This window comes from Psammomys obesus, unplaced genomic scaffold (genome assembly GCF_907164565.1).
Source record: "Psammomys obesus unplaced genomic scaffold, mPsaObe1.curated_primary_1811, whole genome shotgun sequence".
Lineage (NCBI taxonomy): Eukaryota > Metazoa > Chordata > Mammalia > Rodentia > Muridae > Psammomys > Psammomys obesus.
Window position 1 is genome coordinate 976,875 of NW_026596443.1, and position 26,947 is coordinate 1,003,821.

At 49.4% G+C, this 26,947-nt stretch overlaps 1 protein-coding gene across 5 annotated transcripts in view; it reads right to left on the reverse strand.

The window, feature by feature from the left end:
- Nfasc (neurofascin) overlaps positions 1-26,947 on the reverse strand; it is a 168,309-nt gene that overhangs the window by 70,503 nt on the left and 70,859 nt on the right. For all 5 annotated transcript variants that reach the window (XM_055598206.1, XM_055598204.1, XM_055598205.1 and 2 more), the window contains 5 exons: positions 24,704-24,812; positions 8,300-8,480; positions 3,353-3,370; positions 2,476-2,581; positions 42-238 (listed from right to left, as the gene is read on the reverse strand). In XM_055598206.1, coding sequence (XP_055454181.1) covers positions 42-238; positions 2,476-2,581; positions 3,353-3,370; positions 8,300-8,390 — 412 coding nt within the window. In that variant the 5' untranslated portion in view covers positions 8,391-8,480; positions 24,704-24,812. The remainder of the gene's footprint in view (positions 1-41; positions 239-2,475; positions 2,582-3,352; positions 3,371-8,299; positions 8,481-24,703; positions 24,813-26,947) is intronic.

Genomic DNA, 26,947 nt, shown 5'->3' on the forward strand with positions numbered 1-26,947 from the left:
CCACTGGGGAGCCAGCACCAGCACCTGTCCCTGGCACTCACTGGACACCTGCAGGCGGATCCGGTTGCTAAGCGCAGTACCAAATTTGTTTCGGGCAAAGCACTGGTATTCCCCTTCGTATTCCTCAGGTCGCCCACCACTGCGGAAGTCAATCACCAAGGTCCCAGATCGCCTCCTCATTGATACCCGCGGGTCCTTGGCAATGTTGAAGAATCTGCTGTTGCGAGTCCAGTGAAAGCTGTGGATGACAGGAGGCAGGCCAACCATAAGTAAGGGCCAGAGTGGACCAGTTCCTAGTCCACACTCCATGGCAGACTTCGACCCCATCACCCTACTTCCATGCCAGTGGACCCAGTCCTGGCTGGGTAGAGCCACCTGACAAGCTTGGGAGAATATAAAGGATATTATATGAGTCATGTCTACTGGGACCACACATACTATGAGTGCTACTACTAGGTAAGGCTGGCTATGGGTAGCAGGCACTCAGCTCCTCCAGTGGGTTCTATTCTCTGAGCACATAACTCAGGGGTAGCCAGTGGCTTCTTAAGCAAGCAAGCAAATAAACAAACAGTCCTCAAACCAGAAAACAAACAAACAAACCCAGAGCTAGCTATTTTCTTTACTTTGTGACATTCCTAGTATCCTCTTAGGAATGCACACTCCTTATTTCACCAACCTACATATGCCAGGTTGCCACCTCTGCCCTGCCATGCCTTCATAGCATAATTTGCTCTGAAGCCGACATGATGGTAGAGACTACCTGTTCCTTGTTTGACAAGTGCTTCAGGAAGACCATGGAACAACAGCATGGGAACCACGGAAGGATAGCTTTGAATGAACTGGCAGGCTAATGAATCAGAGCTAGAAAAAGGCTCCCTGGGCCTGGGCATAGGGTGCGTGCTCAATAGAAGAGCGCTTGCCTAGCCTGTACAAGGATCTAAGTTCCACCGTTCATCTGAAAAGGAGGAAGAGAAGGAATGGGAAAGGAGAATGAAAAGGAGGAGGAGAGGTCTTCGTTGTTGTCATTGTCATCATCATCATTATTATCATCATGTCCCTCAGTTTGTCCTGAGAGGATGCTGCAGCCAGCAGCACACATTTTGGCTCCCTGTGCTGATGTGGTACAAATACAAGAGACAGGAACAGCTCAGAGTCCTTGTCCCCACAGAGGATCCATGTGGAAAAGATCAATCTGAGAGGTATGGTCACCAGTGTCCCAACTTCTCTTATAGGGTGACTCCACTTGGGATGAAAGACTTGTTCTCGGCTCATTATTCTTGGCTTGATTGTCTCACACAAACCCAGGGCTAGAGCAAACCTTCTCCCTGCATTGTCTGGGACATACTCTGCTACTCTGAGAATGTACATTTTTTAACGTTTTCACTTTGCTAGGATGTATCATTTGGCAGAAACACATCTAGCTTTGATGGTCAAAGAGTGGGTCTAAATCCTGGTTCTGCCCTTGGCTCAATGAAGCTGGTGACTTGTGGTAAGGTCATTTAAAATCTCCATATTTCCTCAGGAGGACACTGGCCCTGCCACAGAGGAAGAGGGATGAATGAATAAATCCATGTTAACAGCACAGAACAGTCTGGATAGGGCGGGCTTCTTCTTCTTGTCTACTGACCTCTCCTTTGAGGAAAACCAAGCTCAGAAGGAAAGTCTTGAGTCAGCTAAGAAGAGGGGTAAGCTGAACATGGGGTGGATGACGGCCACATAAGGACAGCATAACATGTTATACTGAAAGTCAGAAAATAATGTCTAATAGGGTCTAGTGACATAAACCTGTAACCCTACTGCTTAGAAGGGGAGACCGAGGCAGGAGAACGATGAGTTTGAGGCCAGCCTGGGGTAAACACTGAGATTCCAGGGTTTCATAAACCATTTCTTTAAGCCTGATTTCCTTATGAGGTAAATTTCCCACTCCTCTGAAACTGGCAAAAACCCCATAAATAAATAAGGGCAGTTCTATATTTTTCAGAGGAGACAATGGAGGCTTGGAGCTTTGAAGCAACTTTCTCATGACCACATAGTAATTGCAGCATCTATGCATAGCTGTTTTGAGCCACGTGACCAATTCACATCTGCTTCTCACAAGCCAGCCCTCCTGTGTCGCACTAGTAGGTGTCAATGGATATTTTTTTGAATGAATGAACCAAACATTTTTAAAAAATGTGTTCTGCTTTCAATTATCTGTTTAGAAGGGGGTGTGAGTCGGGGTTTGTGCACGTGACTGCCCATGCCTGTGGAGGCCAGATGCAGTGGATGCTCCCAGGGCTAGAACTACAGAAGCCACCTGACAGGGATACTTGGCATTGAACTCAGGGCTTCTGCAAGTGCAGTACCCACTCTTAACCACTGAGCCATCTCTCAGCCCTGTGCCAGGCTTTTCAGTTGCTTGCCCTAAGTATGACCAAGATGGGGCAAGTGGGTCATTTCAATGGTGGCTTCTCAGATCCCTCTCCCTCCACTCACCTGGGGGCAGGGTTCCCTTTAGCTTCACATTCAATCAGGATGTTATCACGGGGGTCCACAATGTGGTCCTTCACTGACTGCTTGGTGATAGTCGGAGGTTGGGTCACTGCAACAAGACACATGTGGCAAAATTCAGAACTGCAGGACATGCCCTGAACTTGTCTTAGAGAGTGGCTAAAGTCAAGAGCCTCAGGAGCCACTTGGGCAAGTGGGCAAGCAAGCAAGGATGAGTAGTGCTTTATTGGAAAGATGCAGCTTCTTAAACTGGTTTAGGAGAGGGGTGGATGTCAAAGTCTGAGCATAGGAGCACCTTTAAGAAGACCCAGTCTCCCTCTAAACAAGTGAAATCAGGCTGTTTCACCCAGCCTCCCATCCCAGTGCACAGGGCATAACAGTTCTTGCTAGATGTGTGCTCAATGGATACAGAAACAAACCAGCTATGGTTGTTGGACTTAGGGCTGGGATGGTTCTGAGCCATGAATCTCAACAGATGGCCAGACTGCTGAGGCAACAGCCAAAGGAGGCTTCAGTCCCTTAGAGCTTCCCAGGGGCTTCCCTGTGTGCCAGCAAGCTGGCGCACCCAGGGGTGCGGTGCTAGCCTCCAACGGGAGGAGTTATAGTAGTGATGGGGCACCCCAGCTGCCATCCATAGACTCTTTTGACCACCTACCTGTATCCCTTGTCCCACCCCACCCCTAGTTCCTGGGGGAGTTCTTCCATTGGTAAAGGACTCACTAGAGGGCTTGAGCAACACCAGCAGGCAGTGAAGAGGCCGCTGACTTCAAGCCCACTCTTCTCAGCTGGCTTTTCCCAGCCCCTCCTCCCTCTCTCCCACCTCCCAGAGGCTCAAGGGCAGAGAGGCACAGGAGGCACTTACGCTCACTCTGAATGCTTGCTGTTAGTTCCAGTGGGTTAGCATTGGGGGGGGGGAGAGAAGGAGAACAGTGTTATCGCACACAACTGACCAGCTAACCATCAGGTGTCCTCTTGTCCTAGCATGCAGGGTTAGGATGAGGAGACATGGGGACAGCAATGGACATGGGAATTTCTCCCAGATATGGAACCTGGCAGAACAACCAGGCCAGAGTGGAGATTACTCGTTGCAAATACTTCATGGAAAAGGTGTTGTATCACTCGGGAGAGCAAAACCACACAGTGGACAGGACCCGTGACCAAAGGGAGATGTTACCAGGCAAATCCAAATATCCCCAAATGACAAGGCTGCCTGAAAGAGACTCTTCGGATGCTCCCTCGTATCTCACACCATTGAGGGATGTGGGAGCACAAGGTCTGCATGGAGATCCTAGGGAACGAGTGACTTGAACCTTTCATGAGACAAAGGCCCTAAGCATAGAGGCTCTGAGAATCCAGCACCTCATTCCCTCACTATACCATTTCTCTCTTACATAAAAGTATTTTCTACAAAAATCCTGTTCCTGAATGACAGAATCCTGGGACGTGGCCAACCCCACCGCTCCTTTTTGTATTTTCCACAGATGGGGCAAAGAGCTAGGTGGCACACCTCCTCACCCGCCCCATCTGAACACATGGACCAGGACGGGTATGTCCCTGCTTCTCACACTCTAACAAGCAGGTGAGTCAGCCACTGCCAGAGAAGATGCAGCGTTGGCTCAGATGGTTGGCCTTAGAGCCTGTATTCTGCTTTGTTGTTTCTTTCAATGCTGGAGATGGAACCCAGGGCCTTGCCAATGCCAGGCTCTACCAAGAAACTGCATCCACTCTACATTTCTGACAAATGCCCAGGGGGTGCTGAGAAATACGAACTGTGGCATGGGTGGCAAGGTTTTAGATGTGGAAAGCAAGCCTTGGTTCCAACAGATGTGGAGAAAAGACAAAATATGTCTCTAGGACTCTTCAGTGTCTTTCCTGATGATACCACAAGGAAGCAAATGGTCCTTGTGCCACGCTGGTGCAGGCGTCAGGCACGCATGAGCCCTTGGGCTGCCTTTTTCAGAGTGGGTGCTGCTAGGGAGAGCATGAGGAAGTGTGCTGTGAAGCAGAGTGGTGGTGGTCTTGATGCCTTCCCTCCAGAGTGAAAAGACTCAGAGAAGGAGGTGCAGGCTAAGAGAGAACAGCCCTCGGGGAGCCAGGGATCACCCAGGTCCAAGAGAATCACAGTAGCACAGAAAAGGACACAAAGAATGAATGGACACGGTGACTGGCATGGCATTCCTGCATGGCAGGAATGGGCAGGCCTCAGTGAAGGCTGTCAGCAAAGGAAAGGCTTCATGGTATGGTCCTTCATAAAAGGTTTCATGAGCTGGGTGGTGTGGCCCTTGGAGTAATGAAGGGGCATTCTGCTTTTCACCTGTCCAGGTCTGCCTGGATTGGAAACAAAGGAATGAAAAACTGGAGTGGAAAGGCATGAGGCTCTGAACAGAGAGAGGTTCTGTGGGGTTCCCTTCACCCATATGTGGTTTTCCTGCCAAGATAGTGATTCTAAAGAGACTGAAAGCCAGTGTGGCTGGCACAGGACGGGAGGAGGGAGAGACGGAGCCAGTTTCAGAGAGGCAGGACTGGTCCTTAAGCACATTTCCTTTGACCACTAGCTGGGCTCTGGCTTCATTTCAGGTCACAATGATGCCTCTTGGTCCTCATGTACCCTGCTCCCAAGCTCTGGTGTCCTTCCAGGGCATCTTGAATTCAAGGAGGGGTGGGCACATGGCTAGTCCTGTGGAAGCAGGCTTTACAGATAGCATGGGTACTAGAGCCCCCAGAGATTGTTGCAGAGCTTTCAGAAATCCATCCTTAGAAGTGAAGTAGCTGGGTGTGGGCCTCATGACGCCATGTCCCTGACATTGTGATCAAGGGAAAATGAAGATACTTCTGTGAGTAGAGATTCCCAAGACAGCTTGGAACTGGCTGATTGCTTTCCTGAGCCCATACTGCCTATCTGGTTAAGGGCCTCTTGGGCACCTACTTGCCGAATGGGACAATAACATCTCAGTCACCACTGTGCTCCCAAGGAATTTACTGCTGGGATTGAATGATGCCAGAAGACAAGCTGTGATAGAAAGTGGCGGTGATAGCCTGTCTGAGGACAAGGACAACAGTGCTTCTCACTGTCACCCCACCACATGCTCTTCTTTCCTTTCACAGAACTTGCTGTCTGGCGATGTCAGGTGGAGAATGAATTTGTTCTTTTGGAGCCCAAGAAAGATAAAATAGTCTCCTAATCCATCTCTGTTGGGTTGAGCTGGTGCTTGCCCTGGCTCCAGGCTCTGTCTTCATGCCCTTCTTTTTTTCCTGGGCTCTGGTAGTTGGTCTCTGGGCTCATCCCAGGAGGATGTAGGGTAGGTGTTACATCCCGTGGTACTGAATGAGGTGGGGAGTCCTCTTCTGTGGGCTCCTAGGAGGAAATGCTAAATCTCCTCAGTGGAAGGGGGATGAGAGTATATGCATGCCCCCAGAAGACTCACTCTTTGGCGAAGCCACTCTGGCTGATGAGGTGACCCATTACGTTTCTCGCCCTCAAGGGTCGTGCAGTTCTCCTCCAGGCTAATGGAAGGGAGGTGGCGTGTGACTTCGCTGCAAGGCAGTTGGAGCCAGAGGCTGAGCACTTCAATAAGGGATTGTGCAGTCATCCAGCGTGCTGCTCCAGAAAGCTGCTGTGCCAAGCCCTAGAGTGGAAGCAGTGTCCCTGCTCTGGAGGCACAGAGGATGCCCTGGAAGGGTGAATGAGGAAGATACCTGGCAGGACAATCTCTAGCTGGAGACTCTCTGCCCCACCCTACCAACAAAGGGGGTGAGTTAGGAACACCTGACTTGTCCCAAGCACAGATGGAAGGACTCTCAGCGGATGTCAGAAGGGCTCTGGCTAAGCTGGGGGAGACACCTGCTAAGGAAAACTTGCCCTTGCTGTGTCATCGTTTAGAGTTCTGTTCTACAGAGGAGTCATTGAGATGAGCTGCAGCAGCCAGGGATGCACAGTGCTTTATGAGCTGTCCATCCTGACACAGCCCAGACCAACTACAGCCATGTGTCACTCAGAAAGGTACTACTGCCAGGTGCTGCCTCTGTGCCTTTTCTGCTTCCTAACTCGTCAGCTAAGGATGGCACCCGCTCCTGGATTCACTGTGAGGACCGAATGTGGTGAGATCAGCCCAGCTCTGAGGTTTCTGTCTAGCCTAGGGCAGCTGCAATTCCACGGATGTCCAAGGACTGAAAAGAAGCAGGATCAACGTGCCACAGCAGAGTCAAAAGACCCAGACTTCATTCTGACTGAGAGGTGTGACCCTAAGCAGGGAATGGCCTGGTCTGTGTATACAACATAAAAGAAGGGTTCTCCTTGCCCTCCTCCAGGAAGCTGGGATGGGGAGGGGTGAGTGGTGAGGAAGCCAGTGTCCTCAGCCTTCTGCCTCAGGCAGTATATGGGCTTCCTGTTGTAGCTCCATCTCCAGTAAAGCTTGGAAATCCAGATTATCAATAAAGAAGCCCATACTATCTATTTATGTGTTCACTGTGCAAGCGTCCCTCCCCCACCAGCCCCGGGTATCTAACAGCAGGTGAGAAAAGGCAGAAGAGAAACGAGCCTTCACCATGTTCTCAATAACCCAATTTCCTCTGCACCTTCCCCTCCAGGGACGAACCCTTATCACGCTGCTTATTAGATTGCCGGCCTGGCTGTTAATGAGAACTCTCCTTGAGCCAACTACAGACGGTCACCATGGAAACGTTTGTCTCACAGCTCTCCCCTTTTTCTCGTATACACACTCAGGCAGCAGTGGTCTTGCTCAGCTTGCTTCTGGGGTCTAGTCATAGTTGTTACTGGTCTTTGTCATACACAAGTGCAGACTCCTCTTGGATAGCTGTTGCTGGGGTGGAGGAGGTCTGGCTTTAGAGGCCTGTGGGGGCCGTCTTGGAGGCCATCTTCACCTCCCACCTCCTTCAGTTGTCTGTTAACTGGAGAGTGCCCAAATCTATCTTGACATCACATGGGCTCCATGAATTCCTTGAGGCAGAGAACAGGGGGCAGAGGTGCTCTGTCTGTACTTTATGCTAGGACGCTAAGACATCCGGCACAAGTGTCAAAACTGTGGAAACTATGCCAAACAGGGCTTAGGAATGAGGCACCGGTCAACAGCCATCGGTGAATGCAGCAACAGAGTTGGTAGATATAGATGCAGATGTTAGCTCAGCATGCCAGGGTCAGACAAGGCCCCACCAGCAGTAGCAGAAGCGACTTTCTTTCTTTCTTTCTTTCTTTCTTTCTTTCTTTCTTTCTTTCTTGTGCTGAGGGAATACTAGAGCAGAAAGAACCTGTGCCCAGCTCTCCTATGGTAATATTAATATGGCACAATGCCTCATTTGGCTGTGCCTTTTGCAAAGATAATGTCCTTCCCAATCCTCTTCCCAATCCAATCCACCATCTTCCATATTACTCCAGCCAAAGCTGGGCATCAGCTCTGGTGTATTGAGTTAGAGAGACTAGTAAGGACAGCCCACCACACTTGATCCTGGAAACTTCTCTTAAAAGGGTAAGTCAAGGCCGTGGGCTTGCAGGTAAGTAGGGGAGAGGGAAGAACTCCAGGTGGCTCTCAGAATCCCAAACTATGTTATCCTTGGTTCCACTCAGTAGGTTTCAGGTAGCACAGATGCCAGCTTATCCATCCTAAAAGGAGGCCTGTTTTCTTGGTTTTCAACTTCCCAGTGGGAGCCTCCATCAAGTCTTTGGAGAAAAACCCAGCTCTGAAGCCTGGGATATGTTGTCACTTTCTCTCCCTCTCACCTCCCTGACCTCTCTTCCCAACATCCACTCCTCTAATATCAGGAGTAAAACAGAAAGAGTGGGCACAGAACTCACGATCCATCGGAATCTCAATGGCCCCTCCGAGGCTGAGGAGGAAGAGGATGAGGGCTCCATGGACCCAGGGTGGTGCCTGTTGCCTGGCCATTGTCAGCACCAGGCCCTGCTCCCTGCTGCCCAGCCCGCAGACTCTCGATGCCTTGGGCTGCTCTATGTGGGCTTTCCAGACAGTGCTCAGCTAGAGAAAGAAAACGACAACCAGTTAGTTTTTCTTGAACTTATGTTTTGCTCTACTCACCCTCAGAGTCTTGAAAGACTCACAGGGCCTTTTAGCCACAGAGTAGGGGATCCCCAAGACCAGGGTTTCTAACCTTGGAAACAAACAATCTGTGGCATGAGAACTGTTCTGTCTATTGCAGGGTGTTGGAAGCATCCCAAGCCTCTACCTATCCTATGTCAGTAGAGCCTAGCCAGCCCCACTGACAATCAAAAACATCTCTGGATATTTCTGCCTGTCCCAAAAAGACAACCCCCCATCAGTAATTGAGACCCAGTATGGTAGAAAAACAACTTTGCAGAGAGCAGTCATGAAAACACACTGGCCTAGAGGCCTGGAAGAGATGTACCAAGCTCAAAGTGTCCCTGGACCATCTGCTGAGCATGCCTAGAGCAGAATGCATTTGGATAAGAACAAGTGCATTGATGTTCTTTGAACCCATGGAGAAGGGACTCAAGTCAGCACTCTAAGACTGCCTGAACCTCCTAATTATCCCAGCCTGCCAGCATTCCGGGGCCAAGTCAAAGGAGAAGGCAGCAGGCAGCATGTCCAAAATCCCTCCCGCTTTCCTCAGTTCCAGTCCTGCCTTATTTGGCTGGAACCTGAAGCCCATAGTCAGCTGTGCCCACCCACCCATCTTAGGTTGGTAGAGAACAGTGCCCGGGGAAGAGCTCCTCAGAGACAAAGCCATTGTTCTGGAGTCCTGCGGAAGGAAACATTACCAGTCACCATCTCCCCAAGTCAGAATGAAGGATTCTGGCTCACATTTCAGCAACTGAGCCCAACACTAGGCCTCTCTACACCGTGTGTGTGTGTGTGTGTGTGTGTGTGTGTGTACTGTGTGTATGGTATGTATGTGGGTGGTGGTGGTGTGTGTGTTTGTGTGTACGCACATGTGTGTATCTGGCCTCTATCCACCTGCCTCCCTACCCATGGACACCTCCTTGGTTTTGACCACCAGTGTTCTAAGCTAGAGTAACTGTAACAGCTTCCTAAGTATTCAGGCTGCTCTTACCTCCACCCTGTCCCATTCTTCATCTGTGACCAGAACTGTTATTTCTAAAGCACAAATACAAACATGCCATCCATAGGCACCTCTCACTATTCTCCCCAAGTTCAAGCTAACCTTCTTTACTGGCTTGAAGGCCCAGGCCAGGTGCCTGTCTGATCTCTCTCAATCTCCCTTGGCGTGCTCTCCTCAAGGGCCGCAGTGTATGATGTCTTGACCACATGATTAACACTTGTGCAGATCAACCTGTGATCTTGGCCTCTTAGATTTGCTAAGTTGAGTGTTCCTGCGTATGCACTTCCATTCCCATGGTGGCATCCTTTACTTTGTATTCATTCTAAAGTCAAGTGAAGGCTCCATAAATGGGAGAGTTTGTCTATCATCCAGTCTTGGGAACTTACCACAGTACCAAAGACATAGCCACCCCTCAAAATATGTGACAGACAGGTATAAGGATGGGTAGAAAATGAGCAAGTGGATGAATGAGTGAAATAAGCTATGTAGATGGTATTATTTTTAAAATCTTTTATTAATTATTTGAGAATGTAATAAAATGTATTTTGAACCTATTCATTCCCGCCCCCACCTACCCTACATCCCCTTTTCACCTAACCAAGTTTGAGTTTTCTGTTTCTGCATTTTAAAAATACCATCCAGTCAAGTTTGTGTTGCTCAGCTACTCCTGGCGCTGCTCTGGCCCTACTAAAGGTCATGTCACTAGAGGAAACTGACCCTCTCTCTCAGCAGCTATCACATGTCAATAGGTCCTCGGCTAGTGGTGGATTGTTTGGCTGGAGCTCTCACAGGTTTTGTGCATGCTGTCACACAGTCACTGTGTGTTCAGGTTTGCAGCTGCTCTGTTGTGTCCAGAAACAGTTTCCATGATGTCATCTACCACTTCTGGCTCTTACGATCTTTCTGTTCCCTCTTCTGTAAAGATCCCTGAGTCTTGGGGTTGAGGGGTAGCAGAGTACTCGAGTGTGTGTGTGTGTGTGTGTGTGTGTGTGTGTGTGTATGTGTGTGTGTGAGTATCTGTTTCAGAACCAGGTGGCACAAGAAGTTCAAATTGGACAATAAAGTAGGGAAAATCTCCTTTCCTGCAGGTCAGATGCTGCCAGGGAGCCAATGAGCTGGAGGAAGACAAGAGAGTAGGAAATCTTCCAAGGATGAGCCCTTCGGCTAGAAGGTGTCACAAGGGTTAGGTCTACAAGATGGCCATTACATTGTTCTTCAGAGGCCACTGACGCTTCACCTTGATGTACACAGATCTTCACAGACCAGCCTGATCAGCTGAAGCTTCAGCATGGGAAGAGCTTGCATCAGGGAAGGCCTGCTTTTCCTTCAGAGAAGGGGTAGCAGGGCTCAGTTTGAGCTCCCTGACCACCACATTTGGCTCAGGACCTGCTAAGTGGCAGAAGATTGGAATGGGAGGGATTTTCATTCTGGGAATCTTGATGGAACCAGGAAGCCAGAAGCTATTCATTAACCAGAAACACACTGGCAGGAAAAAGCCCAGCTGTTAGGGATGTTTGAAATTCACAGTTTAACAGCATAGTAGACAAAGGACATCAAGGCAGCCATGTTCTGCTGCTTGATAAGTCCCTCCTTCGTTGTTCTCAAAAACCCATTCCCCCCCTAAACAAATGTTAAAAGAAGAAAACTCAAAGGTTATTTAAGTTTATACAAGCTACTTAATTTTAAACATTCCCCTTACTTTTCAGATGAATCAATAACCAGAAGAGGGCAAGTGATCAGCTCAGGATAACCCGGCTGGTACTTGCAAAGCTAAGAAAAGAATCCAGATGTCCTGCCATCCAGATCAGGACTTTCCTACTATTTCCTTGTCTTTGTTACACAGCAAAGTCCCAAAGGGAAGATGCTGTTTGAAAAGGCAGCATCTGGCAGTTTTCCCAAAACTTAAACGGAAGTACTTCCTCCAGGAATCGTGCAGCATGCGTGGGGGCACACAGAAAAGTGCCACACATGCTTGCTGCCACCACAGATCAGAGTTTCCTCTTCCAGGAATGAAGGGCACACACACTTTGGCAGCCTGGGTGATATCCACAATGCGTGAGTAGTTACAGAATTATCCCTTCATTGTCACAGCCTGCTTTTCTATTTCTCCCTTTTGTTTCTCTGGGTCCTGCTTGTATCCCCCCACCCCAGACTGAAGGCCCCTGGTGTTGATTCTACAAGCTGTCCCCAGCAGATGGGATAGGTGCCCACAGCTCCCTCGTTCAAGCTGTCGCCTTCAGGATCTCCCCACAGCCCTGTCTCAGGCAGGCTGTGACAGTGGTCACAATATGTCTAAATTGACAGAGAAAGACAGGCAGCCCGGAGATATGGCTCAGCTGGTGGCTCTGGTCCCCTGAGCAATAGCTGCCACAAATGTGCAGGCAGCGAGCAGCGGTCCATGCTGCAGCCCCCACCATGCAGGCACTGACCTAGGGAACTCACGTGTGGGTGGAAACAAGGCTTATCCACTTTCATGGACCCCACATTTCCAAACGGGTAACAGAAAATGAATTGGAAATGACAAAAATGAAATGAGCAGGAGACATAATTTCAAGGTTGCAAAATCCACCCACACTCATAGGTACAGAGGTGTAGGTGCCTCCCGTAGGCGAGTGCATCAATTAACTGTAACACTCAAGGGTGATTCGACATTCCTCACCACGCAGAGCCCCTGGGATGGGCACTCAATGACTGGATTTTGTCCCCAAAGCCTAGTTCTCTAAGAGGCCAGCAGCACTGCTCCACTCCACCCCACCCCCATGCTGGTCTGCTCCTCAGACCCAGAAATGTTGGAACCAAGCGACCGTGGACTTCATCCTCAGAAACCGTGAGCCCAAATACACCTTCCTTTCTCCAAGGCAACTTTCTCCATATGTGTCACAATGACGGGGAAAGTGATTAACAGTCAGAGAACTCAATTTCCCTCTTCAAAGCTCCGCTTCCATCTCAGGACCAAGCACGGAAGCTCTGTGTGTTCCTCAGTCACCTAAGATGCCCTGCTGCAAGGATGTCCTCCAGATTTTCCACACACTCAGGGCCTTCCCTTTCCCATGATGAAGCCTGCCTACTCTTAGCCTGCCCTAGGGCCTGCCACATGCAAGTGGTGGTGGCTGGCTCCCTTGCTGGGACAGCTCAGAATCGCTAGGTTCTCCTGCTCACCCTTATTCTGCATGGTTACTATTGGTTTAACATGCTCTTTGTACAAATCTGTCTTCCAAGTTTGCCTGAAGCAGCTTTCCTTCTCACCGACTCTCATCACCCAGACTTAGGTCCCTGGGCAACACCTCCACCAGGATTTCTTCCTTGGCTTCCCCATGCCAATCCTTCCCATCAAGTATGGAGGAAATCCTATCTTATATGCTCTCAAAGCATTCTGGGATATTCTCATTGTAGTGTGTGCTAGTTCTTTCTTTGTCTCAGCAAGCCACCCATCTATTCAGCTGTACCCCCGAGTTCATTGTGGCTGGAGGCAGCATCTCATTCCATCAGCAGGATGTCTGTCAAGCACCGGAGATCTAGTAGGCACTTACAGGCTGCTCACTCAGCATCCAGGCTCTTCTCTCCTGCCCAGCACTGCTCCCTTCCTGGGAGACATCTTCCCTTGACCTTTCCAAGAGTGACCTCACTCCACCCCAGTTTCAGGGCGGGGCCCAAAACTTCAGACAATCAACACTGCCTGAACCAGCCATAACTATTTAGGAGCCGACATCGTGGGAACTTTCGTTGAGATGACTGGGGAAGGCCAGTTCCCTTTCTCTTAAGGGAGACCCTGCAGGGTTTTGCAAGGGTGTCAAGGTCTCCAAGTGGATTCTGGGACACCAACACCTCAGCCAGTTGAGAGAGAACAAGGAGAGGCTGGGGCCTAATGCCTCTGAATCAGCAGCATCATGCTGGGAGCCAGCTATCAGGTTTTTATATTATATGGATACAGATGTTAATCCCTCTAGTAGCCGGTTGTGGTGCACACCTGTGATCCTAGCACCTGGGAAGGCAGAGACAGGCGGATCGCTGTGAATTCAAGCCCCACCTGGTCTACAAAATGAGTCCAAGGCAGCCAGGACTACACAGAGAAACCCTGTCTGAGGGTGAGCTGGGTCTTCTTTCTTTCAGAGCAGATGGTGCTGTCAGAATGAAGACTACCCCCAGAGTGCAGGGTGAATACCATGCTTCCCACAGCTCTTCACTTTGGATAGGAAAAGAGCCCCTCCTTTGCCAGCCCTCAGTCCTTGGCCACCAACTGCAACTCTCTTCCCAAATGATTCCCTGCCTCACATAATCAAGAGATCATTCTGTGTATCCCACTACCATAGCTACCGCTGTCTCTTCTCACAAGCTGCCCTAATGTTTTTCTTCGTTCACTCATTTATTTGTATTCCTCATCCAAACACACCCTGGAACTCCCACTGGCCTCCCATGATCAAATCTTGAGTTCTCAGTCTATATGCTGGCCAACCTGCTGGGGATGTCTGAAAATGTACTAACTCCCTCTATTGGCCTCTAAGGGCCCCCACTGAGACCTCTCTCCACAGCAGCACTGACCACTACTGGGCTCCCTTCTGCCTTCTGTTCTCACTGTCCCCATGAGGGTCTCATCATCTGTCTCTACCGTCATCGTTGCTGAATGTGCCCACCTAGATCACTTGAACTGGCAATCCCCCTCAAATGCTACCTCGAATTATGGCTTGCAACAAGTCTGTCTACCTCCCGGTGTCTCTTCTTCCCCTTCCGTCCCCAGACTGACACTCATCTCACATTTCACACACCCAGACCGCTACAGCAAGCTCCTAGCTGACCACCACATCCAAGCCACTCCCCAGGTTGTAATAGTGTGATTCTTCCATCTCCATCATCCCATCTGCTCATGTTAGTGCTTCTTTCAAAGGAGTAGCACTCAGACATCAGGAGCCTCTCCTTCTCTACTCAGACCCCACTGTTCCTGGCCCAGTGACATCTTATGACCTCCACACTTGGCTGTCCTCTGTTCCTGGAAGGGCTTAGCAGTGTCACAATAAGGGTGTAGACCTCTCCGAAAAGGCCCAGGGAGTAAAGTGACTAAGCTCTGTGAGAAGAACAGCTTCCACTCCTTACCATGAGAGCATGAGAGCAGCCACCACTGTGGAATGAATGGCGAGCCCGTGCTCCAATAAAATTCCCACTGGAACAAGCTGGAGCATCTCAAGGGCTGTAGTTCGCTAATCTTGGCTTCCTCTTTCCAGCTCTGTGAACTTCTGCAGGCTCAGATCTCACCTGAATGTTAATGAAGGTCTCGGGACTGACACTTACCCTTCCCCTACTTCTGTCCTTTAATCTTGAAAATGGACGTAAACCTGCATCCCCAGCTTCCATGGTCACTGAGAACAGATGAACAGGCTCAAGAGTCTGCCACACACCAAACCCACCATGCTTCTGCAGCTGCTCCTGGTGAGTTCACAGGTCCTGAGGAAGGCAAGGTATGTCTATTTTCTCCCCACACCAGTCAAATCTAGTTCAGGTTGACCTGTGACCTCCCTGGTAGATGTCGGGATAAGGCTTAATGGCAGGCTGCTTTGCCCTAACACATCCCCCTGCTCTGGGTGCAGCCCAGGAGGGATCTGTTCAGAAACCTCCTCTTCTGGTACTACCACCTCTGCCAACTCTAGATCCACAGCTGACCTGGGAAGGGTTGGGAGGGGAAGAATGACACATTGAAGGCTGCCTGTCCCATCTCCAAGGCCTTCCTGAGATTTGGGAATTCCTGGGTCACAAGCAGCATGCTTTCATGGCTGACACCGTGGACAGAAGATGGCACGGAGAGTTCCGGGTTGGACAGTGGACTAGCTGCTGCTGTGAACTGCCACTGGGAGCACAGAAGGGGGAGCAAGTGGGCTCATGGTCGGGTGCAGGGAGACTGGGCTTGGCACCGGGTAAGTTCCGTTTGAAATGCCTCAGAGCCATGAATGACAGTCTTGTAGGCTCTCCCAGGCTCTGTGCGTGAGTTAAAGCCTAGGGATACACCAACAGAGGAGAGCTGAGGACACATGCCAGCAATTAGCTCTTGGAACAAGCTAATCATGTGACTAGAATAGTACTACAAGAACCAACTAAGGAACACATTCACACATCACTGCTGCAGGAAATTGTGGGGGAGCGGAGATATAATGAAGGCCCCCAATGCCAACGCAAACCCCAGCCTTTCCCATTAAAAAGACAGGCAGCGAGGCTGCTCATGATACTTGCCCAAAAACAGCCTGCCTAAGAGTTACAAAGGAGCTGGATTGAGGGTGCAGGAGCACTCCTGAGCACAGAGTGGGAGGTCTGTCAGGGCTTGGATTCATCCCACCAGGGCCAGCCTCCCCCAACCCCCTGCTGAAACAAAGAATGAAAATAATCCACTCCTAATGCAAACCCATAGCATTCTCAAGTGGTTTATAGCAGCGGTTCTCAACCGGGCCGCCAAAACCCTGGGGTCCAACAACCTTTTCCCAGAAGTCACATATCAGATAGCCTCCATATCAGATACTTACATTATGATTCATAAAAGTATTAAAATTACAGTTATGAAATAGCAATAAAAATAATTTTATGGTTGGGGGTCACCACATGAGGACCAGTTTCAAAGGGTCACAGCATTAGGAAGGCTGAGGACCACTGGTTTATACAGAAAAACAAATCTCAGTGGCTCAGCTATCATCAGAATCACACTCTTACCCACAACCCCCTTTTTTCCCCTCCCCTCCTCAAAGGACAATGAACTGTAAGTGCTGTGTCACTGGGAAAAAGCCACAGGGGTAAACCCATGTAAACTCACACTCAGCACCCTGTCCCTGTCCAGCCCAGACTCAAACCTGTCCTTTCGGAACCCCAAATCCTATTCCTTCACTTAGTGTGCAGACTTGCTCCAGTGTTCAAGGTCTTCGTGGACTCCCTCTGTCACTACAATCTCCCCTGCTCCCCAGCGCACCCCGTGCTCATTCCTGTGGTCACTGCCTCCTACCCTGTGAGAAAGGAGCTGTTCCCGTGTCAGTGCCCTGCCTCCGACCCTAAGCAGTGGAGAGGCTGCATCCCGTCTCCCTCTGCTGTGAGGCCACATGAGGCATCCTAGCACATACTTCCTGTTGCCGGGAGTTATTTGGTGCATCAATAAATCTGCCTAATAAATCATCAGTTAATAAAAGGCCTGGTGAATCTGCTACTAGTGGTTGGTTCAGCAGGAGCAACGAGGCAGCAGCAGTTGCTGGGTGGTGTTAGCTTGGCATCCTCAGACAAAAAGCCTGTTCCTGCTCAGCAGACTCCCTGGATGTATTTACTTCGCAGAATGTTACTCCCTGCACTTCCTTTCAGCTTTCTTCTGCCTGACCTCAGACAGGACCACCCTCAGGGCCATTGTCACAGGCTGTCAGAATCCAGGTGTGCAGGTGCCCCATCCTAGGACATCAGCTTAGGTTCTGAAAATGCCCCAAAGAAGAGGAGGTCAGCCCGGGACAGTCAAGGTCCCACTCTGTGAGCCCAGCGATACCCACTCCCACCTCTGTCTCTCTCACGCCAAAGAAGGAAGTGACAAACAGCTACCAAGTATGAGAAACTCTGTCTGGCTCATGGGCATCTAAGGCCAATGTGTGGATTCTCAGGAACTCAAAATGCCAGCTATAGATGGCCACCACAATATGCCAAGAACACAAAGCACTGATGAAAAGGAGAAAGGCAGAGGGAATTTTGGAAGATGATGATATTAGACAATGAAGCAGTGTGGAGGAGCTTCTGGCTTCCCTGTTGTGACAGCATCTGGCACTATGTCACTGACTCTCCCTCTTGCCATAGATGAACTGTCCCCACATCTCTGCATCTTCTGGGAAAGCCAGTCTGCCCGCATGGATTACCCCCTACTGGAAGACTCAGGAACTGTACCCTTAACAGGGACACTTGGTGTTGAGGAAGGAGCTCCTTTGCCTGCTTCTTGAGCACTGCCTTCCCCATGCCCAGTGAGGACAGACACTAGCTTCCTGGCTTATATGTGGGCCGACAATCACCTAGGATTTTTACACAGCCAAGAAAACCTGACACAAGGCTGACTCCCTAACTGCTTTCTTGGGGATGGAAGGGGTGGTCTCCATTTGCTGTGGTGTGCTAAGGGAGGCTTGAGGAGCTCCTTTCCATTAAATTTATAAGCAGGGTTGCCTCTTTTGTGAGCCTCAGGTCAGGCCACTGAGGTTTCTGGAGTAGGGGAAGGTCTAGGCAATCTTCATTCTCTCTGGGGAGAGGCAGAGGAGAACACCTGGGTTTACATTAGCAATTTGGCTGAAAAAAAGGCATTTCCTGCACAATGACTAGAACAAATCTATGGACTGAAACCTGAAACCCTCAGGTGAACCATTCAGCCATTATGATGAGGAGAAGAAAGGGAGAAATGACCTTTCCCTCTAGGTGAAAGGACCTACAAGGACCTAGGGAGCACTTAGTGTCACACCATACTTCCTGGGGTGGGAAAGCAGCCCAGAGCACTGTGCTACTCATAGACCACCAGCAGGACCAGAGCCCTGCAGAAGGCCCCAGTTACCCTGGAGTGGGGGTGGCTTGCCCTCACTGTAGGGCCATTGTGTCTGGTACTGTGACTATGCTTTCCAGGTCTGCACATGTCTTTGAACTGATTTTTCTCCACATCCCCTATCACAACAGCAGTGGGAGGGACATCTTTGTACTTCTATCCCTGTCCACACAGGAAGTGGAATGCTGCCTCATGCTGTGGTTCTGCCTCAAGGCCAGCTGGATCCCAGAACATCCCAGTCTGGCACTGCAAGGAAGCCCAGTGGATACAGGTGGCCCCATTCCTTAGCCTTACAACCCAACCAGCAGTCACTAGGCCTCATAGAGGCTACTGCCCAGAGTTCTTTGGAGCTGTATGTGTGTGTGTGTTTCCATTTCCTCTCTTGTCCTTTGAAGGATAGAACTAGAAGACATGGATGGTGGTAGCAGTCAGGGTTCACCCTAGTGGTCTGTGTTAGCCAAGCAGACTCTATTTCTCTACATTCCACACCCTCACAGACCAGTATCACCAAATCCTAGAGACCAAATCCTAGAGACCAAGTCCTTGGTGTAACATTTGACACTCAAACCATAACCCAGGGATACAGGAAACCCATCCCAGGGAGACAGAACAACAAGTGAGGAGAGAGGCAGAGAGAGCTCTGAAAGAAGACAGGGTTGGGTAGAGAAGTGGCAGGTGAAGGGGCACTCTAGGCCTCTTCTTTCAAAGAGCACTCAAAGAACCAACAAGTTAGCATTGCAAAGGCTGTCTCAGATCCACATAAGAAGTAGTCTGAGGAAGGAGAGGGGATTCTCTGTTAGGAAACGTGCGAATGTGAGGGTTACACGCGGGTTCACAAATCACGCCACGAGATCGATTCCACGTGGGAGGTTTATTAAGGGAAGGGGGGAGAGGGGTCGCAGAGAGAGAGAGAGAGAGAGAGAGAGAGAGAAGAGAGGAGGAGAGAGAATCAGGGAGCAGAAGAGGAAGAAGAGAGAGAGGGAACAGAAGAGGGAGAAGAGAGAGGAGGAGGAGAGAGAGAGAGAGAGGGGGGCTCCTGTTCTCTTTATAGGGTGATTTAGAGCATGCGCAGGTAGTTCCAGGTGGTCAGCAGGTGGTCTGGGTGTCTTCACAAATGCCTGATAACCTGTCTGTCAGGTTTCTTGGAGCTGGCTGTAGAAGTGCCTGCTTACTGATCCCAACATTCTCAGCTCCAGGGGAATGTTGCAAGCTGAAAACGGCAGGAGCCCTGCATCTCCAGCACTCAAACCAGTTTCATTCTCCCTGAGCTCCTTGCCCTGGTTTCAGCTTTCACAGCACTGGACACTCCACTGGTCCTTCTTCATGAGGGGAAAAAGAAACTGGTCTCAGGATACCAGGCAGGGCTCCAGCTGTCTCCCCAGCATGCCATCATTAAAGGGAGTGGCTCAGAAGGCTAGGGAGACAGTGACATAATCCTGTGTGGCAGATCCCAAGGGAAATGGCCTCAAGACTTGGACGGAGAGAGGAGACACAGACGAGAAGGTGGAGACAGGAGATAGAATGCCAAAGAGAGATTCTTGGGATTAATATTGCAAGATCTGGGACTCCCCAGAGGGAAGCACAGAGTTCCCACAGAGGTAGTCATCCATCAAGTGCAAACGAAGCAGGGTCTACCCATCCAGTGGACTATACTTGGCCACTCGCTGGAGTGCAGTACTCGTGCAGTGCTGCTTGGATGAATCTCAATAATGTCTTGCTATGTCAAGAAACTGGAGACAAAAACCGCCTATTGCATGGGCCCATGTAATGATATCTCTACAATAGTGGCTTCAAGGATATGGAAGGTAGACAAGTGACTGCTTAGGGCTGGGGATATAGTCAGGACAGAGTCCGACTGCTAATGGTATGGCCTAGGGGGAACTGGGAATGGTGATACAACTACAAAAATTCAGTAGTTGGTAGCTGTCTAACACTAGACCTTAGCAAAACACTATACACGTGATGAACCATCTTTGAGCTGTATGCATTATATGGACACATTTATAGCATGCTAGTTACATTCTCACTAAAGCAGTTATCAAAAGCATTAAGAAGAAAAACAGAACTTAGGGAACTTTGTTAGGAAAAAACCTGACATTTCATAAAGGAAAATGATTAAATTTACAAAGCACCAAGCAGTGGCGGCACACGCTTTTAATCCTAGCACTCACGAGGCAGAAGCAAGCTGATCTCTGTTAGTTTGAAGAAGCCAGCCCAGTGTACAGAGCGAGTTCTGGGACAGCCAGGGCTACACAAAGAAACCCAGTTTGAAAAAAATATTTCATATATATATATGTATATACTTAAAAATATTATATAATACATGTAAAAATCAAGTGCCACATGTTGAAAGGAATTATTGTTAAAGAGAAAAATTGAAAAATTATAAAATTGAAAATAAAAGCTTAAGAGAGCAAAAGATTTTTGCGATAAAGAGAACATAACTCAAGGACAGCCAAAATTTTCTTTCCTAAAAGGAGGTCAGCAGTGTAAGCCCCGGCTCTGTGTTCCAGACCTCAGCACCCGACAGCCAGCACTGCACAGTAGGTTGGAGGTAGGTTCCCCCATAGATTCCTGCTCAGTGGATGTCCATTTGAGGTCCAGCCCATGACTCACCCAAGGACACCTCCTCTATTCATGACACACAAACCCCACAAGTGGGATCCAAGCTTAATGTAGCCAAACACTGTTCTAAAGCCAGTTAGAAACCAGGTTGATTCTAGCAGAGCAGAGAGAGAGAGAGAGAGAGAGAGAGAGAGAGAGAGAGAATTATAGGAGAACTTGGGGTTGGCCAGAGCAGTGACCTTCATGTCTGTGACCAGATTGTGAGCTTTTTGTGAGCAAGAGAGATGACTTCTTTGTCCCCAGCCCAGGGCAGAGGGGAGTGTCAGTGCAGAACTGAATAGAGACAGGCTTAATCATTACCCAGGACCCCATGCAGAGCAGGAGGAATATACCAGAGCCCAACTCGGAGATTTAACTTTAAAAAGTGATGTGTGATCTCCCTGGCATGCTAAGGGCCTCCCGTTAAGAGTCACAGGATGCTTACTGTTCTCACTCTCCAAGCCACAGTCTTCCTGTCTGTAGCAGTGGATACATATACTCATTTACTGCAGGGCTGCTGTAACAATTGTCAGGTCAGCCCATGAGCGTCTAACCCAGCCTCTAACTCTACCACACCTGCCCTTCCAGAACTGCCAGACATTTATCCCTGCTAAATCACGACTGGAACACTGATATGCTACCTGGTTTTAGACCATCTGGCCTTTCACATCTATTCATCTATCTGTAAATGGGTCAATGCACAGACCATTCCACGCTGGCCTGCTGCCCAAAGAGCGACCATTCATTTTCAGGACCATCACAGGGCTGTCCGCATAGACATAGAGGTTATTTACTTCCACCCAATGAGAACAGGGGGCCCCTAAAGGACCCCAGACCAGACTAGCACCTTTGCACTCATCCTTTCTTCTCTGACACACCCTCCCCCAAAGCAGCTCCCCTCCCCCCTCCCGCTCCTCCTCCCACCATTTCTTCCACCAGCCCTTTGGCCATCGAGAGAGTGGAGATGATTCTGATGGGGCTTCCTCTTGGAGCCAATAGTGGGTTTGCTGCTGATACTCCTAAGACAGGGTACCCCATGGCATTTTAAAAATGCCTGTCTGCTGTGACAAGTGGGGCACAGAAAGAAAGGATGAAGCCAGCGGGAGAGGAAGCTACAACTGCCCGCCCTCCTCCCTCTCGCTTTCCTCCCTCTCCCTTCTGCATTACATTTACATCCTAGGCAGACAGCAGCCTTCATCCAACTGCCACCCCAGCAGGCAGCTCCCACAGACAGGAAGAAAGTGAAAACAGGAGGTGGGAAGGGGGCTGCAAAAAGGGGGAGGCAACAGACAGAGGGAGATTCTTCCCAAGTTTTAAGTAGCAACATTTGGCCCAGGAGTCTGGTTGTGAGAAGTGCTGGTGGCTGTATGTGCTGCCAGACACTGGGAGCCTCGGTGGTCTCCAGCCTCTGTTAGAGAGATGGGCTTGGGTTAGTAGAAAGGGCCAGTGGGGAGCTAGGCGAGCCTGTTAGCCCAGCACTTGGGAGGCTATGAGGTCAAAGCCAGCCTGGACTACAATGTAAAACCAGCTCAAAAGAGAGACAGAGAGAGATAGACAGACAGAGGCAGACAGACAAAGACAGACAGAGACAAGACAGAGACACCGACACACACACGCACGCACACACAGTCAGACAGACAGAGACACAGAGAGACAGACACACACACACCACACACACACACACACACACACACACACACACACACCCCTACCCCTGAAAGGAGGTAGACAACAGGAGCTCCTAGGCACCAGCTGTCTCTACTGCCACCCACACCCCACACCTACCCCTGCCTGTCTCAGCTCCCATGGGCAAAGGTGACTAACTGGAGATAGCCTGGAATCAATTTTGAGAAGCCAAACAGTCCCCAGTCCTGGTCCCGTGCATCCACAGCTGTGGGAAGTGAGCACACTGTGTCTGTGGGGCCTGAGATGAGGAGGCTGTCTCTAGCTGACAGGCAGAGGGGCTTTGGGGTGGGGTGTAATTAACCAAATGGATTCATTTGTGAAATTGAAGGCCTGGGGAAGCTGCATGGTTTTCCTGTGTCAGAGGACAGGTGTCTGCTCTGAGGGACCACAGCTGACAATGAGTTGAGGCCCTGGGCTCAGGGAGGTTCCTCCTGCTGGGATGGGAGAAGAGGGGAAAGGGCAAGGCTCAGAAGCAGATGACTGAGGCGGCTCCAGATGGCAGTGGGCTGAGAACAAAGGGAGAAGAGACAGAGGAGACCTGAAGGGCAGGCCTCCTTCCTGAGAAGGCTTCCCAGCTGGAGCCACCAAGTCCCAATCACATCTGGGACCCAGAGGACAAGTGCTTGGAATCACCATGCAGTCCCTGAAACCCAGACAAAGCAAGCTGGTAACACCCTCTGCCCCAAACCTAAAGTGAGCCACAGAGATCCCAGAGTGCTGGGATACAAAAGCAGGCATGGCACCATCTCAGGTGAGGCGCTGGCAAGTCCTTAGCCTCTATGACTTGGATTCTGTCACCAGGAAAAAGTGAGTACTAAGGTGTCTTGTCTGGAAGGACTGCCGTGAGAGAACATGGGAGAAGGATGTGTGTACAGAACATGAGTCCCCACATGCAGGAACAAATAAACACTATGGTAAGGATGACCATTGTCACTGGCCAGGAACCCAGGAGGGTCCTCTTCTCACAATGGTCACATGCTGTTTGCGTGTAGTTTCTGCATTCTTTCAGGTTCTTCTCTATCCGTCAGTCTTTGGAAGGTGTTTCCTCTTCACTACGTCTGGCTATGCGTGTGACCACATGGCAAGAAAACCAGCCCTCTACGGCACACTTAGTGAATGTGATGAAAGAAGAAAAACAGAGCCAGTGCTGAGGACCGCTGACTCAAAGAGCACATCTGAGACACAGCTGCACTGAGCATGCTCAGATCAGGGACCTTCCTATTGAGTTCCAGAGCTGCTGTTGGGCAGTATCACACTCAGTGAGCTCCGGGCTCCAGTGTGTTTGTGCAGCAAGAAGGCCAGAAAGGGACTCTAGGAAAGTAGATTAGAGAGCAGGAATGGTAACAAAAAAGTGCCTGAGGGGGCTGTGGAGGCCGAAAGCTGGACTAGCTCTTTGAGTCTGCTGAATACTGGAGAACTATTCCCATAGAGCCCACTGAAAGAGACTAACGCCACTCTTGTCATCCTTCCACGTGTAGGTACACATGGAAGTATAGTTCCTAATGATGGTGGGATGAAAAAGCTCCCGGAGTCAGGTAAATCTCCCCAGAGGTCCCCTAAGCTGACAGTTCTGTGGTCCAAAGGGGGCCCTCATGGAGGCTACGTGGATCTCCACACCATGTCACCCTCATTCACCCTGTCTTTTTCATCTTTTCCTTTGCCTCCTCAGCCGCTGGGAAGACAGAGCCTCTGAGGACGCTAGAGCAAGATAGACACTGCAGACATGATCAAACTAAAAAAGAAAAAGACCTTTCTCTGCTCAGGTGCCTTAGCCCCTCTCCCCGACAGCCTCCTGGCTTGTCCTCTTCCATCGGCTGCTCTGATGAAAGCAAAATCCTCCTCCATTCTTGTATGTTGGCCTCCACCCTTCCTGGGGAAGGCAGGTGCTGCCAGGGCAGTAGAAACTACTCCAGAAGAGAACAATGCAGACCCTGGACTCAGGGTGTGGCCTCAGTGCCGGGGAGCCTCCCTGCTCTTTGCCCCTGGGCAGTCATCCATCTGCCAAGGCCCCAAGCCCCACCCAGAGGAGGGGCTCTCAGACTGTCCCCCATATGCCGGAGCTGTCTTAGGAAGTTCCCAGGGTGTGGAGGCCCAGGCAAAAGGCTGAGGATCATTAACGAACCAATTGTTCAATTAAGGTGGACAGAAGAGACAGTGACAGAAACTCAGACCAGCTGACTGCCCCTCCTAGGACAGCACTGCCTCCCTGGAGGGCGGGCCTCTGAGGAGAAGAAAGATGTGGAGTCCTCGAACATTCCTGGGGCCAGATAAAGAGCCTGGGAGAGGGGGAAACAATGTCCATTCCCACTCCACCCTCCAACTCAAGCTCAGGCCAGGTCCCATGCATACCTTCTCTGCCTCATTCGGCCTGTTTCTCGAAACACCAGGGGAGGCTCTGCTCCCGTCTACACAGGGCAAGAAGACTCCAGGCTCCCAAACTGCACATAAGTCAATCAACCTGTCCCAAAGCAAACACAGAAAAGAACCCAGGGTTACTCCAGGTATGTGTGTGGGAAGACGCTGTGGTTTTTGAACTTTTAAGTCACTCAGAAAATGATATCTTCGTCTACATCCATTTGTAGTTCCGCAGAACATAAAGGTATCTTTGTTCGCTCTGCAAGAAAACGGCAGAGTGAGTGTGCAAGGTGCTTAAGTTACTGGCCTTTGGGACTAGTGGTTTGCTTGCCCATACATGAATTACACCTTAGTGATCGAACGCCACAATGGAATTACTAACTCCCCTTGACCTGAAAGGAGTTAAGTTATCGATGGAAGAGTCTCTCCCACACTCAAGGGAGAATTTATCCATAAATGTCTCATTAATTTCTTAACTTCCTTAGAAAAGCCACCATGTTTTTTTTTTCCTATATCCAGAAAAACAAACAAGTTCATTACAATATCCATAGCATCAAGGAGAGAAAGCTGACAGAAAACAAAACAAAACAAAACAAAACAAAACAAAACTGTGGCACACTGAAAAGGATTCTCACTTTATCTTTAAGTTCTAGCATTAGATATGACTGTCAACAAGAGTGGGGCTTTGCCTATGTGTGTATTATATATTATTTCATCTGTAAAATGGGGAGAAGATACGACAAAGTGAAACAGTAAGCCACTGAGAGCAGCCAGTTAGCATCTGGGAGGTTCAAGTCCTGAGACGTCAGTCTTGAGTGTCAACTTGGGTAGAGAAGAAAGCAGTGAGCACACCTCTGGGTGTGTCTGTGTGGGCATTTCCAGAGAAGATCAGCTCGTGAGAGCTCTCACCTGAAGGATGACTTAATCCATCGATGGATTCAAAGGCTAAACAGACAATTGGGAGGTGATGGAACTGTGGAAAGTGGGGGCTGCTTGGAGGAAGGAGGCTACGGGGACTGAATTCTGTCCCAGCCCCTTCCTGTTCTGGCTCCACTGTGCTTCCTGGCCGCCCTGGTTGAGCAGTTCTGCTTTGTCGTGCCTTCCCTGCCCCTGGTGAGCTAAATACAGCTTGCCTCTCTCAAGTGGTTTGTGTCAGGTATCTTGTCACCCTGGTAGGAAAGCCTGACTAACAACAAACACCCGCACTAGTTATTTCAAGCAAATATCTAACTTTTCTTAGTTAATACATCTCATAATACAGATGACACTCTCATCTGAAGTCTGCAGGAATGCTAACCTCTCGCAGAGTGAGTGCAGTGTCTGCAGCTCCCCAGCATACTAAGGAGGCCTTTGGCCTTTGACTCGGCCATCTCAGCAGTAGGAATCTACTCAGAATATGCCCTTATATTGTGTTGGAAGCCTGTTGTGACTTCCAGGGTCAAGGAGAGAAAGCTGACAGAAAAAAAGAAGAAGAACAAGAACAAGAAGAACAAGAAGAAGAAGAAGAAGAAGAAGAAGAAGAAGAAGAAGAAGAAGAAAACCAGTATGTTTAGTATGTTACCATTTATTTTAGAATGGGAAAGAGATACAAAAGTGCACATGTATATGGTTGTATTTTTACAAATGCTTAAAGGACAAAGCACAAATTACACATTTCCCATGAGGGAAATGGAGAAGCAGGGATAGGGAATAGATTTTTAAAAGCACTTTCTTTCCCTTGTGGCTTTGGAATACGCAAATATGTGATGTAATTATAAAGCATAACAAAATATTTAAAACCCCTAAAAATGAAATTAAAATGCTGTACATAGATACATTAAAATATGGCAATTTGGCTATATTTTGTCTTCAGGAAGCAAAGAATTGCCCCTTTCCTCCCAAGAAATTCTAACTAGTTTCCATTCATCAGGTTATAGTTGCTCCTGCCCTTTTAACACTGGATGAAATGGTGTGAAAACAAATCTTCGCACAACTATTTTGCTGCTGGTTCAAAACCAGAGATCAGTTCTTCCTTATGGAACCATTATGAGATCAATCAAGGGCTGTGATTTGAAGACTGACAGACAGACATTAGAGAGTACAATTACACCCACCACCAACACTTTCATCATCATTCATGGGGCTTTGGGGCTAAGAAGTGAGATTTTGAATTCAGGGAACAGTCTCAGGGACAGGACTCTTTGGACCCAGGGATAGCAGGCTTCCAGGAAGGACACCTGACACACCTAACCACACGGA